At 34.9% G+C, this 16,502-nt stretch overlaps 1 protein-coding gene across 1 annotated transcript in view; it reads right to left on the reverse strand.

The window, feature by feature from the left end:
• Window positions 1-5,414: 5,414 nt before the first annotated feature.
• Window positions 5,415-16,502, reverse strand: part of LOC149793439 (salivary peroxidase/catechol oxidase-like) — an 18,098-nt gene continuing 7,010 nt past the window's right edge. Inside the window, exons 6-14 of the mRNA XM_089967440.1 lie at window positions 15,117-15,162; window positions 13,885-14,003; window positions 13,318-13,419; window positions 11,442-11,558; window positions 10,770-11,233; window positions 9,930-10,129; window positions 9,049-9,215; window positions 7,801-7,897; window positions 5,415-5,770 (exon numbers count right to left, since the gene is read on the reverse strand). Coding sequence (XP_089823566.1) covers window positions 5,713-5,770; window positions 7,801-7,897; window positions 9,049-9,215; window positions 9,930-10,129; window positions 10,770-11,233; window positions 11,442-11,558; window positions 13,318-13,419; window positions 13,885-14,003; window positions 15,117-15,162 — 1,370 coding nt within the window. The 3' untranslated portion in view covers window positions 5,415-5,712. The remainder of the gene's footprint in view (window positions 5,771-7,800; window positions 7,898-9,048; window positions 9,216-9,929; window positions 10,130-10,769; window positions 11,234-11,441; window positions 11,559-13,317; window positions 13,420-13,884; window positions 14,004-15,116; window positions 15,163-16,502) is intronic.

Consider the following 16,502-nt stretch of genomic DNA (forward strand, 5'->3'; position numbering starts at 1 on the left):
AATTTTAACTAACGTAACGGATTTCCTTTAAAATTAGAAACGGTGAAGGGAGTTTATATGCAATTCAGTATAATTGGTGGTATCTAAAGAAACACGCAGTCCTCGCGTCTTAATTGTTCTTCTAGAAATCCATCTATATCACGTAACTTGAACAACTATTTGCTCCATCTTTAACGTCTCTAGATCGTAAAGTATGTAACAAAATAAAGTTTAACCAACAATTTATGTAAAATCAACAATCAATTTATTTATCTAATGCAAAGTGAAAATGCTAGAGACGGTTAAATTTTTTCTCGACCGCTCCGGTGGCATAAGCCTCTGATGCAGAAATTCGCGGGTGCGAACCCCAGCTGAGTAAAGGCTCGTAAAAAAAATAAACAAGTGCACGTACATTTATCTTTGAATATTATGATGTAACTATAACTTACACACATTGCTACACCAGCAAAACTTTTTGAAAATTTCAGCGAGTATACTTTAATAACTATAAAGAGCAGAAGCTCTGTGACTAACTTTTCCATTTACTCTATTGATTTGATGTTCCAGTGGTCTTCTAATGTTTCATAAAATGTACATTTTTCATTCATTTGTCGTGACTGTAGAAGGAATAGCTGTAAAATAAATAAAAGTAGTGAATGGAAAAATGTAAACGGTAGCCTATGCATATTGCAGATGAATATTAATATTAATATTGAATTATTATTAATATCATAATCTTATTATTACTAATCGTAGTAGTAGAATTAGTATGTCTTCCATTTTTATAACAGAGAAAGCTTTTAAATGTTGTTTGTTTGTTTGAATCTTTATGTTGGTGTTTTCACGGAATTATTAGTTATTCAAAGTAATGCAAATGTTGGCAAACACGGCCACTTGAATTTACTTCAGATGATATCCTAACATACTGAATTATCATATCTGTAATAGTGTACTGGACTGTAACTTTGTTTTGCATGCAACTATTATACAAAATATCACTTTCCTCTCTCCAAGAACGCAAATTGAGGCGTACTTTGCAAACAGAAACTAAACCCATATTTTGGAAACACCGTCTATGAAGTATATATAAATCACGATAGCAGTTGCACTTCTAACAGTGCAAACTATGTTCACTATGGGCACAAACAGACAAAATGATTTTAGGTTATAATATAGCAGATTCCGTGGTAGGGCTCTGCTAAGCTGGCTGAAGTAATTCTGTTGTATAATGGTTTTAAACGTCTTTTGTGTGATCTGATACCTGAAAAGAGTTTTTAAAAACCAGGCATGTAAACTAAAATTCATTAAGCTGAATGCATGCACGGTAAAGTAATTTCGAGCAAAATAACTATATTGTGACTTAATGATAAAAGATATTTGATTTGATTATGCAGATATAAAGCAAATGATGCACTCAATTGAAAGTGAAAAGGGTTAGAAAAATATACATATTCACCTTTACTCTTCTAGTTAATATCCAGTAATGACAGCTTCATTCATTATAGTTCATGCACATCCATTCCTACTTCATTAATGTAAAATATCGTTGTGATTTAATTTTCTTCAAACATCGACTCGAAATAAGGTACCATCTACAGTCTAGAGCCTTTGTGCAATGGTTTTGCGATGCCACTCATTATATCATATCAACTTACTTAGGCCAATTTCCATAGAGGTTGGAAGCAACTGGCTCCATATTTTTGTGTCCTATCTTCTACTTCTTATTGTCAAACTGGACAGGCAACAATTGTAAAAAACATGACCAAAACTGTGTACCGAGGGTTAATATTAATATTAATAATATTTATCAATTAAATTGTTTGCCTGATTTTGGTATTATGTAAGGAATAGACAGTATACCTTTATTGTGTTACATGGGTCACCAAATGTAGAAATAAACTGGAGATTAGGTTTAAGTATCTTCTGATTAGTTTTCCTACCATTTGACATGTCTGGCAAGAGCTAACATATTTCGAATCATCACTTTTAAGTCTAGGCAAATACATAATTAAGTAACATATTATGATAATATATATCGACTATTCAATGAGCATCAAAGGGCATTTATTGTTCCAAATTAAGTATTTCCTGTAAAGATGACCCCAGGGATGACATCGTTATAGCGATCTGACAACTTGTAACCATCCGGTACCTGGGGTGATCTCCACTGGCACACAAGAAGCCCATTGTTCGCTAAGCAACAAACTGTTACGTGTATATTTTCCCTTTTTCTTACACCCTCTGAACCAAACATTATTTCTCGGGATCTTGTTTCTGTAATTCAATGAGTGATTGTCTTGTGTCACACTGATTAGAATGAATATGATGAGTAGTAAAAAAAGAATGACTGTGATCAAAATGTATTGACCGTTATAAACCAAACGCAAAGGTGGCCTAAAAACACTGACAAATATAGGTGTCAGCTAAAGAGATAATTTCCAGATAACGTGGTAGTCATGGCTCATTTTACTATTACCATATTTACTTCACAAGCAGGATACAATTCAATAGTTTCACTCTCAACAGGATCAACTGTTGATCCAATCAAGGCTAATCGGCTGCTGGATTGTAGGTCACTGCCTTAGCTCCAGAAAATTATTTAACTAGTAATAAATATATACCTTCTCTAGGTAGCGAATAACTGCTATAACAGTCATAAGCCCTAAAACTAAGTTTGATGTCAAATTAACATGATGGAGATGAACATCAAAAAAGCCATACTCTTCACCCTGAATAAAAAAACACGTTTGCTAGAAGATGACGTATCAGATGGAACGTACATGCTAACAAAAGACTTTAAGAAACTCGTGTTCCCTTTAATATTTTAATAAGGATAGACTTCTCAGAATCAAGAGGCCTATAAAAACTGACCAATATATGGGTCAGCTAAAGTACAATTTTCATATTAGTTGAATAATTGAATGTGATATAGAACCTTCCGACATGAATAGTTCATACGTCTCCAAGTATAATCAGACGACGGTTTGTCTGACCGAATAGAGGTATTACCTTAAATAACATGCTTTTATAATACCTCTGTCTTGAATATGTGCCTTTCGTTTCAAACTGTAACAATCCAAAATTACACGTCCTTTCGTTTTACAATAAGTGTACGTACAAATATATACTGATTTCTTTATAAATCTTATCAGATGTTTGATTTATAACATTTGTGCCAGACTGAGATTTGAACACTCGTATATGACTGAGAATTGTTTTACTAGAACGCTTCTGAGAGGAAGGCATGCTGACAAATGAATCTTTGTGAGTGAGTCAAGGAATAAACATCAAGTGTGCGAGCAGCATCTTCCATCGTTTCCAGCTATTGCTCATCAAGCTATCAAGAGGTAGAACATATTGACATCACTATGGATGCAATTCTTGAACTATTCAAATAATATGAATTCTCTGAAGTGATCGTTATCAACTTTCTTGTCTGAAAACCATCTATAAAATCTTTGTTCTTTCTCCATGACAAATGCAACATGGGTTTGTCAAGTTTCTTTTTTACAATTCCTAAAATTTTATGATATGCCTCAGTAGTAACAACTCAAATACCTTTCAGATACATACCTTGATGACAATATAATCTGCACTCTGTTACACGGACAGCTATGTTTAGAATTCACGAGCTTTGCAAAAAGAAAACACACTTTGTAACAACATAATCCAACGATTTCTTGGCATTTATGTTTACAACAATTTTTGCAAAGTGTGGAAAGTATTTATGCACGTCTTTTAGCCAGAAAATGGGATACTAGCCTAATATGTCTGTTATTATGATGTCATCAAAACCTGAACGCGTGTGTAAAGTGGTAGAATATATTTCTCCATCCAGTTGTAATTATTTTATTTATTTTCATGATGTGTAGTTGTAAATGGATTTAGGAGATTGTTTTGCCCATCTACTGCAGGCACACATTCCATATTTTTTTCCTGGATGTATTCACCACTCCCCCCGCATCTCTTTCTTTTTAACATGTCTTTGAAATCAAAGTATGTTTTCCTCTATTGGTTGCATACAAATCAATATAATACGTGTGATCCCACGCATAAAACACTTAAATCAATGGACAGTGGGTAGAATTTTTCGATCGGTCACATTAATCAGCGAGATTTCCTTGTCGACGATACACAAATGTAATTAAAGTGTTGAATAGTGTATATGTGCAACACTAAAATGTATGTAATTGACTAGAACAAATATATGAAATTAGAGTTACAAACCTGTTAATTTTTCTCAAGTTTGAACTGATATCTTTGATGTCGTAGTCAGTTCAATTTTCCTCACCTATACGGCGATTATTTCCTGTTCGACTGATCATCGCAAGGTATTCTCTCAAGTGGCGTCGAATTGAAATAAATATAGTAAAGGTGAGGACATAGCTGTTGATTTTTCTTACATGTTATGTACGAGTTTGACAACTAATATGTAGGTCTGTTGTGTGATACTTATTGTGTAAATATATCCAACATTGTCTTTTTGTCTACAGTCGTATGAAAACACATTTTAAAGGTGTTTATTTTATTGTTAAAGGTGCAATATTGAATGTTTTAACGTCGTTAGTGTTAAATTGATAAATCGTTCTTACATTAATGCAACTTTCAAAAGATTATGTTCAGGTGTTTAGGAAAAATTTGTTTGTAGTGGTTTGTTCATATTTTAATGGATAATATCAATATTTGGTTGTAGATTGACATACTGTCTATAAAATTGAATGGCATTTTGTGTACCACAATGATTCAACTCAGATTTGGTCAAATCGATTTGTGTAGAAAGTTTACAGGTTTATTTTAAAAACGGCTGATATGTTGCCAAGTTACAAAAGCCTTTATGCTAGGGTATTTTCTCTCATATTCAGTAAAATATGGTTTAGTACTTTGTGCGAGGACGGACGCAGTATTTAATAGCAAAACGATACCATTTATGTAAATCTTTGAAATGATTTTATGCAGAAAGTTGTCCACAATCTGTGAAGAGGTTGATTCAGTAAAGTTGTTTATGTTTCGGCTTTTTAAAAAATGGTGACAATATTTTCTTGCGGATTAATTTCCGATCTAAATTGTCCGTTATGTAACAATGTTTCAAATCTATAAAGTCCGTTATTTAACAATATTATTTTTTTTAAAGGTTTCTCTATATTTAATTATGACAGATTCATATCATTTGAGCATAGTTCAAACGCTTTTAAGTTAAAACCATTTGTGTTTAGATTATTTTCGCATCGTTCTAAAATAAAAGTAACACAAATAAATATATAACCTCTCATAATAACAGTACGTACTTAAAATATCAAACCGTGAGATTGGTAGGAGATATAATTCGCATACGAATCATTGAAATTCTTGGTGGAGCAATTTTGAATTAAATAGATCATACAAACAAAATAACAAATAATTTGTTGTACAATTACAAGCACAAGAAAGCCTCGAGGTTCACAAGCATTACAAGTTTATTTTATACAACTTTATTGGTTAAATTGTCATGTTCATGCTCACATATTTACCTGCATAAGGTCGTGAACATTCATTAAATGCAACATTTTTGCATAATATAAGTCGGAGCGCATAGAATGAATTGTTTGTGTTGTATGTAGTCAAATCAGATTTATTCATGAGACAATACGTTAGTTATTGATTCATTAAGTAAGACATTTAACTACATACAATTTGTCTACAAATCTGAGAAAAAGTTCCATTAGATTCTAAGCCTCCGGATGAAATCCACATATCCTATAGCCACTTGTTGTAAGCGATATCGGAGACACGGCTGCATGTCAGCATTGGGGTGCTGTAAAGACGAAATAACTTTTAGAACATATTAACAAGAATATAAGTTATAGAAATGCAAAGCAAAAGTACTTTCTTTTGTAAGGTGTTACAGAGATATTGTTCACATACATTTTCGGTCTAAATTGGAGAAACCTTTCCACGTTTTATTGATTTCACTCTCCTTATATATATGTGTGGGATGATAAAGAGTAGTATCGTACTGAATGAACAATTTTCAATAGTTCTCTTCTGATATTCGAACCCAATTGATAGGATTATGGCATAAATCTACCTTTCTGCAGGAACCAGCACCCATACACTCTCGACTAAGAAGGCATTCCTAAGAAAGAATGAAATAGCCGTGGGTATATACATCTGTTTAGCAGCAGACACCCCTTCACGACGAGGTAGTTTTTACATATTTATCTGACAGTAATCAAGGCATATAGACATTAATACAGACAGATACAAATATACACCAGTCACAATTGATAGTGCATTATATTGATCATTGGATCCTACAAGAAGGAGCATAATAATACTAATTTAAATTACATATGGGGAAAGAATATTCTCACACAGGATATATAGTTTCATGCGATGGTGTGTGTCAGGGGCAAGATACAGCCTGGTGGAGCCCATCCCTCTCCAGATTGGATGACCACAGCCGAAATCCACTGATATAGTGTGGCACGCCCTGGCTCTGAACACATGGTCGTTGAGATCATCTTGGAGCCATTCCGCCCTGGCCGTTGACTTCATCGAAGAAAACTTCCACCCAGTAGTGCTGGGCTAGCATGGAATTTGAAGACTCCCCAAGGGCAGTAGAGGACAGGGAAAGATGGAGCAACTTGTTTATGAAGTTAAATGTGGTGCCAAAATAACCCATGGGTTAAGGGTTTGACCTATAATTTACTATTTTACCTATAATTGGGAGATTCGTGGGGGCGGGAGCGTTTTATTCCATCACGTACGGATCCAATGGACCTGTACCATTGCCCGAGAACACTCGCATCGGATATGAAAAGAAGGATTCAAACCTTCGAAATGAGATGCTACCGCAAGATCTTTGGCATCTCATACATTGACCATATAGCCAAAGAAGAAGTCCACAACAGGATCCAACGAGCCATCAGATCCTATGAAAACCTCTTGACCACTGTAAACAAAATTTTTTAAGTGAAGTGGTACGGTCATGTCCCAAGATCATCTGGACTGACAAAAGCAATCTTGCAAGAAACATTGCTCGGGTGCAGAAGTAGAGGCAGATAGAAAAAGTGGTGAGAGGACAATACTAAGGAATGAACAGGCATGGAATCTGAAGACTCCCCAAGGGCAGTAGAGGACAGGGAAAGATGGAGCAACTTGTTTATGAAGTTAAATGTGGTGCCAAAACAACCCATGGGTTAAGGGTTTGACGATGCGATAGTTTCAATTCATCAACTACTGAGATTCAAACATGGGTCCACAGGCCACAGCAGACATCACCTTGCCTGTACACACCAACCCTCCGCCCTCAGGACTAAGCTCACATACCCAAAAATGAGTTGAAGACATTCGTAAACATAGGCATTCGTCCTTAGCAGACACATGCACATAGCAAACCAGTATGTACGTATCATCAAGGTAAATGGTCACTCTGGATTCCAGTAACAAAATTCAATGCGTATAGAGACGAACACAGAATCTTATAAATACACATGAAAATTGTCTCCCTGAATCTTACAGGAGAATGTGTGATAATGTGTGTGTGTGTGTGTGCGCGCGTGTGTGTCATAATTTGTTGTTACACATCATTCTATCAATTGATCAACATAAAAAGACAAACTGTACGCCAAAACTGAAGGACTATGGTGCGTAGACAGCAAGAAATGTGTGGTTTACTTAAGGGTTTAAGTCATTTCTATATATTTTCAAGTATTTAAGTTGCAAATAAATATAGTTTAGTCAGAAAATACTAAGAAATCATGTGTTTATATTGTTTGGCATCGCTGCGAATCCTATTCCATTTTGGAAATGAATAAATATATGGGAATGTTAAACATATACCCATTTTTGACTAAGGCTCTTGACGGGATGGAAGCGATTCCAGTATTTCGGCAGATGATCTTTGCTAGGGTTGTTTGTCGTATCTCATCTAATTGCGCTAGAAGAAAGAAATTTAAAAAGGTTGAGTGCTTTAGCGAAATGAAGGAAAATTAATTAGACAGGTAACTAATATCGAAAACATCTTTATAAAACTATAATTAGTTTTTTAACAATACATATTGAACATTTTTAATCACAGAACTAAGATGACATGGAAGTAATTAAATACGATGCTGCAAATGATCACTTCAATCTACATTTTCTCATTCCGACTAAATTAGACAAGAAATCGTGTACCTGCCTCGAAAGCATATATCGATATTTAAATCAGCTGCTGAATCGAAATTTCTTACATTATTAGCTTTTTCAATTTTTCTTGATGTGCTTTCACTTAATACTATGTTTGCAAATTAAAATCTGAATAAATAGTGCATGTCATTCACTGAAGGTTTGAACATGAACATTTCACAATATATCAACATATTCTTACAGTTTTGCTCTACATCGAAATTTAGATCTTTATGCCTATCGTACATTTGAAAAGTGTTTTTGCAAGCAGATGGTTACATCTAGTTTCTGAAGATTAAGTTCCACTGCAAAAATAGATCAAACTAAAGTAACAATAGAACCAAGGAGACAGGTTTATAAGTACTCCTTTCGCCTCTGCCAAGTCATATCCGAAACTTACTAATATCTCGGCCATGTCTTGCAGAATTTCTGACCATTTTGTCATCCACAATAATGCTCATATCTCTATCTCTCTCTCTCTCTATCTCTCTCTCTCTCTCTCTCTATCTATCTATCTATCTATCTATCTATCTATCTATGTATCTATCTATCTATCTATCTATCTATCTACCTATCTACCTACCTACCTACCTACCTACCCTTGTGGAGAAACTGCATCAATAGCAAGACCATGATATCCAGACCATGCGTTGCTAAAGAAAATAGTAGATCAGTTATACAGATTTTAATTTGGTAGTAAAAATATTAAGATTGTTAATGGAAAAGAAAAGGTTGCTCATCGATGGCCAAGTGACCAATCTATTCTGCTATTTCTTTCGAAAGTCCATATATATATATATATATATATATATATATATATATATATATATATATATATATATATATATGCTGCTCTTTTTTAACTTTTAACATAATAATATGTGACATACCAAATTAATTTCTTCAGAAGGTTTTACCTACCAAGGGTGAATGCTTGGCTTCCGGAGTTTTCGTAGAAGTATCTATCTCCCTTTTTCAAGGCTTCGAATTGCTTGGCAATAATACAGGCAAACGTTGGCCCAATCTTGCCTCCAGCAACAGGTGTCTCAGAAACTCCCGCAGAGAACAGGTCGATATCTGAAGAGTTTCTAGAAAGACGAATGACAAATAATATAAACTCAAATTGTATATTACTGCCATTCGAGTGTTCAATGCGCACATATGTATTGAACAAACAACTATAAAAATGCACACACTTTGCTGGGCTTGTGACCACAAAGTAAGTCAATAAAATCAGCTCAGTTTCCTGTAACTCTGATAGCGGAAGCTTTCGGCCTGAGCATAAGTATCAAAGATTTGCTGCATTTGTAAGTTTTTAAACGGTTCTGTATAAAAATCGAATTAAGATATTTCCAACAACAGCAACAACAAGTTTGTTATCATACACCTACATGACTGCAAGTAAACAGCAAAGTATGTTACTTTTTTCTTTTCTTTCATTCTGTCTCCCACAAAAACAGTGTTCAAGCGTGAATCACTTACACTCGAGATTACTGATGGTAATCCGAGAGAAATACAAAGCATTATTTTGGATGCAGAAATATAAGAATGTTCCATCTGAAAAATAACGTTGCAAGAACCCCGGATTTATACGGGATATTAAAGACTACTTTGAAATTTCATTATTGCGACTGTCACATAACAAACTATTATATCTCGAATAAATAATACAGTCAAAAATAATATAATGTACATTCAATCATGAACTCGCAAGCAAATACAATGTAGCAAAATATTCTTAAAATCCTACGTATTTTCTTAATTTTAATACAAACATTATATAAGTTTAAAAACTGACTAACTGGTAGAGAGCGTTAAGTGCGTTCCAGACTGTCTGATCGTGGGCCAAGCCATTTACGTTACACATGTCTTTCACCCGCTGATAAAACGGAATGCCATGATCCCTTCCTCTCTGTATATTTGTGGCCGCCAGGTCGTCACCAAACCCTGACTGACGTTCAAACAAGTGTCTGGTAAGTTGGTCGCTCAGACGCTCGTCAACCTGAGGAAGTATAATTTGCATTAATCAAACCTGATTTACATTGCTTTCGTACATATGTAAATAGGAAAGTTAAGCGGTTAAGTTAAGTAACCAATTTCGAAGTATCAGAAAGTGTTCGTGAGATAGACATGTGCCTGTTCAGGCTCGAAAACCACAAGCAAAGTATGTTTAACATTCAGAAAAATGACAAGCAATAAAAGTTGAAGATGTTCCCATTTTAAGACATCTTAATATTATGACTGTTTATCGGTTTGTCTGTTTGATTGCTTAAAACAAAATATACGAAAACCTAACTTATCTAAAGGACACGCTTTGCTAAAAGAATAATTTAAACCTTGACTAAATTATGTGCAGCCGACAAATGAACAAATGTAATAAAACATATTTATTGGGATGGTTAATATTTGATTTATTTAAAAAGAAAATATGGGCACAATATCCTTCAGATTGTGTTTGTTCCTCTTGTTAGTGAGGATACGATTATTATGCTTCATTCTTGTTTAACACCATTAAAAAACATAATTGGTTAAGGTAAGTAGAATACAAGAAAGAACAATTATAGACGTTAAAGGTGGCTTTAATACCTGTCCGAATAATTTCAAGGAAAAATGAACTTTAATATTATTAGAAACTTTCCTACCTTTTGAGAATATGAATCTGTGAGACCCTTGGTTATGCTGTCAACTCCTCCAGCCGTATCGTATAGAATAGCAGGGTTGAGGAAGACATCTTTTAAATTGTGTGCTCCGTTGTTGTATTTTAGCGAATCGTGGATCATACTATGGCCAAATCTGAAAGCGGCAGTAGCAAATTCATTCTTAATGGCTGCGTTTAATGCGCTGTTGTACCCATTGAAGTACCCATTTGAGAGAGGTTTCAGGCCATACGAATTCATGGTGGCCTGGCCGAGAATTTCAGGAAGGTACTCGTTGTAGGTGATGTGCTGAAGCATGGCACCGACGATCCTTCTGGCTTCATCGTAAAGAATCTGGTCGGACCAACTGCTGTTCAGAGCAGCAAGTCCTGCAGCAATTCTGTTGTGTTCCCTCATGAAAATTGTATGGAGCGATATTAGAGCAGGTTGCTGATTCACACGATCGTCCCCTAAAATGCAAAGGTTACGCTTGAGTCATCAACCTAAAACGTTTTTTCTTCGTCAAGATCAAACATTCATATCTTAAGACAGCAAGTCAGATTTATCATATCTTAAAAAACATTTGGTAACGAAGTGAAATGGGAGTATCAATCTGACAACTACTAACACACCCAAACTAAAAACCATTAAGATATATAAATGATGATAGATGTTTACCCGCTCGGAAACACTGGACATTTGGATCGTTGTTGGGCAGCATACAATTGTTTCTGTTGAAAGGGTCCTTTGGTAGCAGATTTGGAATGTTTGGATCCCCTCCGGTTAGCAGCTTACCTACACATGAACAAATATTATGATCATTTTCAGGAGTTATTTGCAATAAAATCAACATTTTCAGACACGGTTGCAATTTTAAAATTCCAGTAACACTTGCTATAGTAATCGCACTCCCTCCCGATTTTGTGTAACCAGTACTGATTTGTAAAAGAGAATAAATTAGGATACTAAAAATGCACAAAACTTAGTAATTTCATTCATTAATTTATAATCTCTAACCTGAGTGTCGCCAGGGGACCCCTAACATTGTCATCTTAAATGTGTTTTAAAGAAACGGACGTTCTCGATGTAAACAAGTAGACGGACTGCTCACTCTCTATTTCTGACTTCTCGAACATTCCATTTGATATATACTGTGTGGTTGCGACCAATTTTGACTTGTCTTGTTTCATAGCTTTAAACAAATTAAATAAATGCAATTAATAATCACTTGCATGCAGGCGTTCAGAGATACGTATCTCTAAACATTACTAACTTTTTAGATAATCAAAGACGGTGAACTGCATCATTGACTGAAAACATAGACTCGCCCATGTATATATGGCAACCGTATTACTAAAGAAATCATGCTCGATTCGATGCGGCAGTATGTTGACAGTGTTTCGCACCATCTGGTGAACGTCGGGTTGGAAATAATAAACTGATGAATGAAAGGACGAAGTTTCTTATTTTTTTATATCCTTGACGCCTTTTGATCATAAAATCTGTAGCGGGGTAGGAAGAAACAAGAGCATGTGCGGGTTGTATAATAAATCGTATAACCGTAAAGATTACAATTAAAAAACAACAAACACATTCTTACTCCTTGAACGGCCAAGCTATTATTCATATGTAAGGACACTCAATCAGTAAAGGTTTCGTAGATTAATATCAGTTTAATTTGAAAGAGATTTAAATGGCAAAGTCCTAAACGATAACAATATCGATAATTTTCTTACAGCTCTTGATTAGAGCCGGTTTAATAACTTTCTATAGATAGCTCTAGATCTCCACCGAGTTGATAACATTTTATAGACAACTCTATATTACAGCAGGATTAATAATAATCTTTAGAAGGCTATATATTAGAGCAGGTTTAATAACAATCGATAGACAGCTATAGATTACAGTCGGTTTAATAAGTCCATGGATATAGTATTCCGTTACTCCATAGTGGCATTTTTCGACATTTAAAACAAGACAAATGAAACCAGACGTTTATAAATAGCGCTCTATTCTTGTTCGTGCATCACATGATCATGCTAATGACAGACTTAGCATGGAATGAATATGTGTGTGTGTGTGTGTCTGATTTGGATTTTTGACGTAGCTTGAATAATGTTTTAGTCATATCGATACGATGTCTGCAGTGTGGCAGTTTATAATGCTGTCTAGAACTTGTGGCCTCATGACGCAGACATGTAACATGATGTCCCACACAGTCACATAATTCTTACACCAAGCCGACCAGTCCTAACACTAACCTCTTCATGCTAAGAGCCTAGCGAAGTAGCTGTTAGTACCATTTTCTTGTATGACTTGGCCGGGGCTCAAACCCGTGACCCCCGTATCCGAGGCGGACGATCTAACCACTAGACCACAGGAGCGGTCGCTTTGCATTGAAAAAGACGTATGAATTAACCTATTTGTAACTGATAATGTAATATTGGATGAAATTATTATTATTAATAATGTTGTTGTTGTTGTTGTTGATGTTGTTGTTGTTGTTGTTGTTGCTAGTGGTAGTAGTAGTAGTGGTGGTGATGATATTATTTACCTCCAACGAATTCTCTTAGGGAATAGCTTGTCTGTGCGTCCGATCCGTAGATTTGGGACCCGTCGATATAATGAGTATTTTGGTTCAATTGTTGTCTTTGTCCTGTGTAAAAAGAATAATGATGTAAAAATTAAGGACAGTACTATCTCAGTAATGGCAGCCATGTTATAGGCTTTACTCTATTTCATCTTTTTTCATTATCGATTTTAATGTTTTAACTCTGATAATAACAGTAATGATGTTTTGACAGAATCTTGTTTTGTACAAGGTTGAGCACGTAACAATTCCCCTACCCACCCACCCACACGGTCAAGAGAATATAAAAGTGCAATGAGGTAACTAAGTGATGATCGGCCTAGATTTGTCTTCCTCCACTGGTTTTGCCAATTCACATTTTCCATCCCTTCTTGAAAAAACAATATCTGAAAAGTAAGCATTGTAGATATATGTGCATTTACCGTGGTTTATACCCTCTTTAGTGTGTGTGTGTGTGTGTGTGTGTGTAGCAAACACTTGCTAAAGTTAAGATTTATAATTTGTGATGGTTGACTCTAAATAGTTACCTACCCAAAGTACAATCAAGTTTTGGGGTAGAAATTGCTCTGACGAAGTTCATGCAAGTCCTGCCAAACTGTGAATAATAGGGGTCATCTGCAGGGATCTCCATAGGAAAGCAGGGATCCCCACTAAAAATAGTAAAAAAAGAAATAACTGCAACATGAATTATGTAAGACGCAAACTTGCATTTTATAAAGACATTATGTAGACATTCTGAACAGGTATTTTAAATAGACACCACTCGAAAGCAATCTAATGTACTTGCGATACTATATTCTCCATAACTACCACGAAATGATACACGATTTGTGACTATTTGACTTATTGGTTTTAACGCCGTATTCAGGACATAATAGTCCATACAAAGGCGGACATTATATTTGGCAGAGGAAGAGCCTGGAATGGCACCGCAAAGAACCACGTACCAGCCACTGGAAAGTTTTTTTTTCTCACATACCTGCATCGGTCGAGCCAAGACTCGAACGCACCCTGACATAGGCGCGATGTGAGTGGTCCGTAAAGGCGAGCTCCTTAAGCCATTCAGCCTCGCCCCTCCTCCTAACGCACTATGATCTATAACGACGCGTAGCTTTTTTCGGAGAACAACGCACCTACGCACACGTGTTCGTGCGTAAATGTATTAATATGTGTAGAGAGAGAGAGATTCTGATATGAAGCACACTTTGTACACATGCGACATTAAGTACAGATATGATGCACACTTTGTACATACAACTGCCGCATTAATTACAGATGTGAAACTGACATAAGAAAAGGTAATAAAAAGTACACAAAACCTATCGAGTATTTACTAATATAGGTTCGGACTGGATTATCTATAAGTTATACAAGGTGAGATGTAAAAACATGAATGTACTGCATTTAGATTTTGGTCTTTACTTTTTGTACATAAATAGACTTGGACGACAACCTAAGCCTAATGCAGGCCGAATTAAGGGGGGAGGGGACAAAAAGCATGCGTGCCATGTCACTATAATCATGCGGCCTCTAGGATTTTTTTTGGGGGGGGGATAAAATTACATGTGATTAATCTAACCATATATAGGTCTACACCGTCTGATACTGTGCTCTTAGGCTGTATTTGTAAATCTACAAAGTCCACTCTATTTCCATTTCTCCGGGCCCATCTCAGCCTTTATTCGGCCCTGGCATAATACAGTGTACATAAATGACCAGCATAGTTTACAAAAAGTCTTAACAGAATGCATATCATTTATTACCGTTGAAGTCCAAAAAAGCAGCAGTCAATGGTGGACCCTAAATAACCTGAAAAATGAATAAATAGAAACATAAAATATGTACTTTGATTCACAAAATAAACAAACAAACAACAACAACAACAAAAATCCAAACAATAAACTGAATTATATAATCTTTACGAGCATTAGGGAACAGGCAGAAACAAATCTGTTTTATGTCAACATAAATTATGTGTTAACTTCCACAAATATTTCTTAAGAAGACCTTGCAATTAGCCCTTACATTATAGGGAATATAACTCTACAACACACAACGGCATCAAAACGTCAAGATACTGTATATGAAACAAACCGATGAAATATCAGTATGTATGTATGTCTGTATGTCTGTATGTATGTATGTAGGCCTGTCTGTCTGCCTGTCTGTCTGTATGTATGACTGACTGACTGACTTTCTTTATTTCCTCTTCAGAAGAGATTTCATTCAGTTAATTTTTCGTTAATACAGAAAAGATAGGAACATAGCTTGACATTAATGGACTTACAGTACACTATATATATATATATATATATATATATATATATATATATATATATATATATATATATATATACATATATATACATATATGTACATACATATATATGAGTACATACACATATATACACACATATTCATATCCACATACATACACACATATACACATATACACAAATATAAACCTGTGTATACACATACACATATATACATACATACACACATCCATATATACACACATATATATACACACATACAAATATATAGAAAAATATAAAGAAACGTAAAGAAAACACACTATCTAAACACATGAGTGAGAGAACTCATTGCAAACAAGATATATATGCAACATAGATTAAGAGAGGAAAATAAAGGAATTGAAATTATTTAAATTCGACTGTAACGATTTAAATGGATTATATATGTATGTATGTATGTATGTTGTATGTATGTATGTATGTATTGTATGCATGTATGTATGTATGTATATTGTATGTATGTATATTGTATGTATGTATGCATGTGTGTATGTATGTATTGTACGCATGTATGTATATTGTATGTATGTATGTATGTATGTATGTATGTATGTATGTATGTATTGAATGCATGTATGTATATTGTATGTATGACTGACTGACTTTCTTTAAAATGTATCAAATGTATCACGAGATATGTTTATCTCAAGTCGAAATAGGTAATAAACAATCATAGTTCGCGTATACAAATGTTATGTACTCTACCTCTGCATAATATGTGGACTTTAATTTCGTTATTGTGCACCTTTTCCTCTGTCTGTCTGACTGACTGTCTGTCAGCATGCATGTATGCATGCATGTATGTATGTATGTATGTATGTATGTATGCAT

Source organism: Sinohyriopsis cumingii, chromosome 8 (assembly GCF_028554795.1).
Source record: "Sinohyriopsis cumingii isolate HCF-2022 chromosome 8, ASM2855479v2, whole genome shotgun sequence".
Classification (NCBI taxonomy): Eukaryota; Metazoa; Mollusca; class Bivalvia; order Unionida; family Unionidae; genus Sinohyriopsis; species Sinohyriopsis cumingii.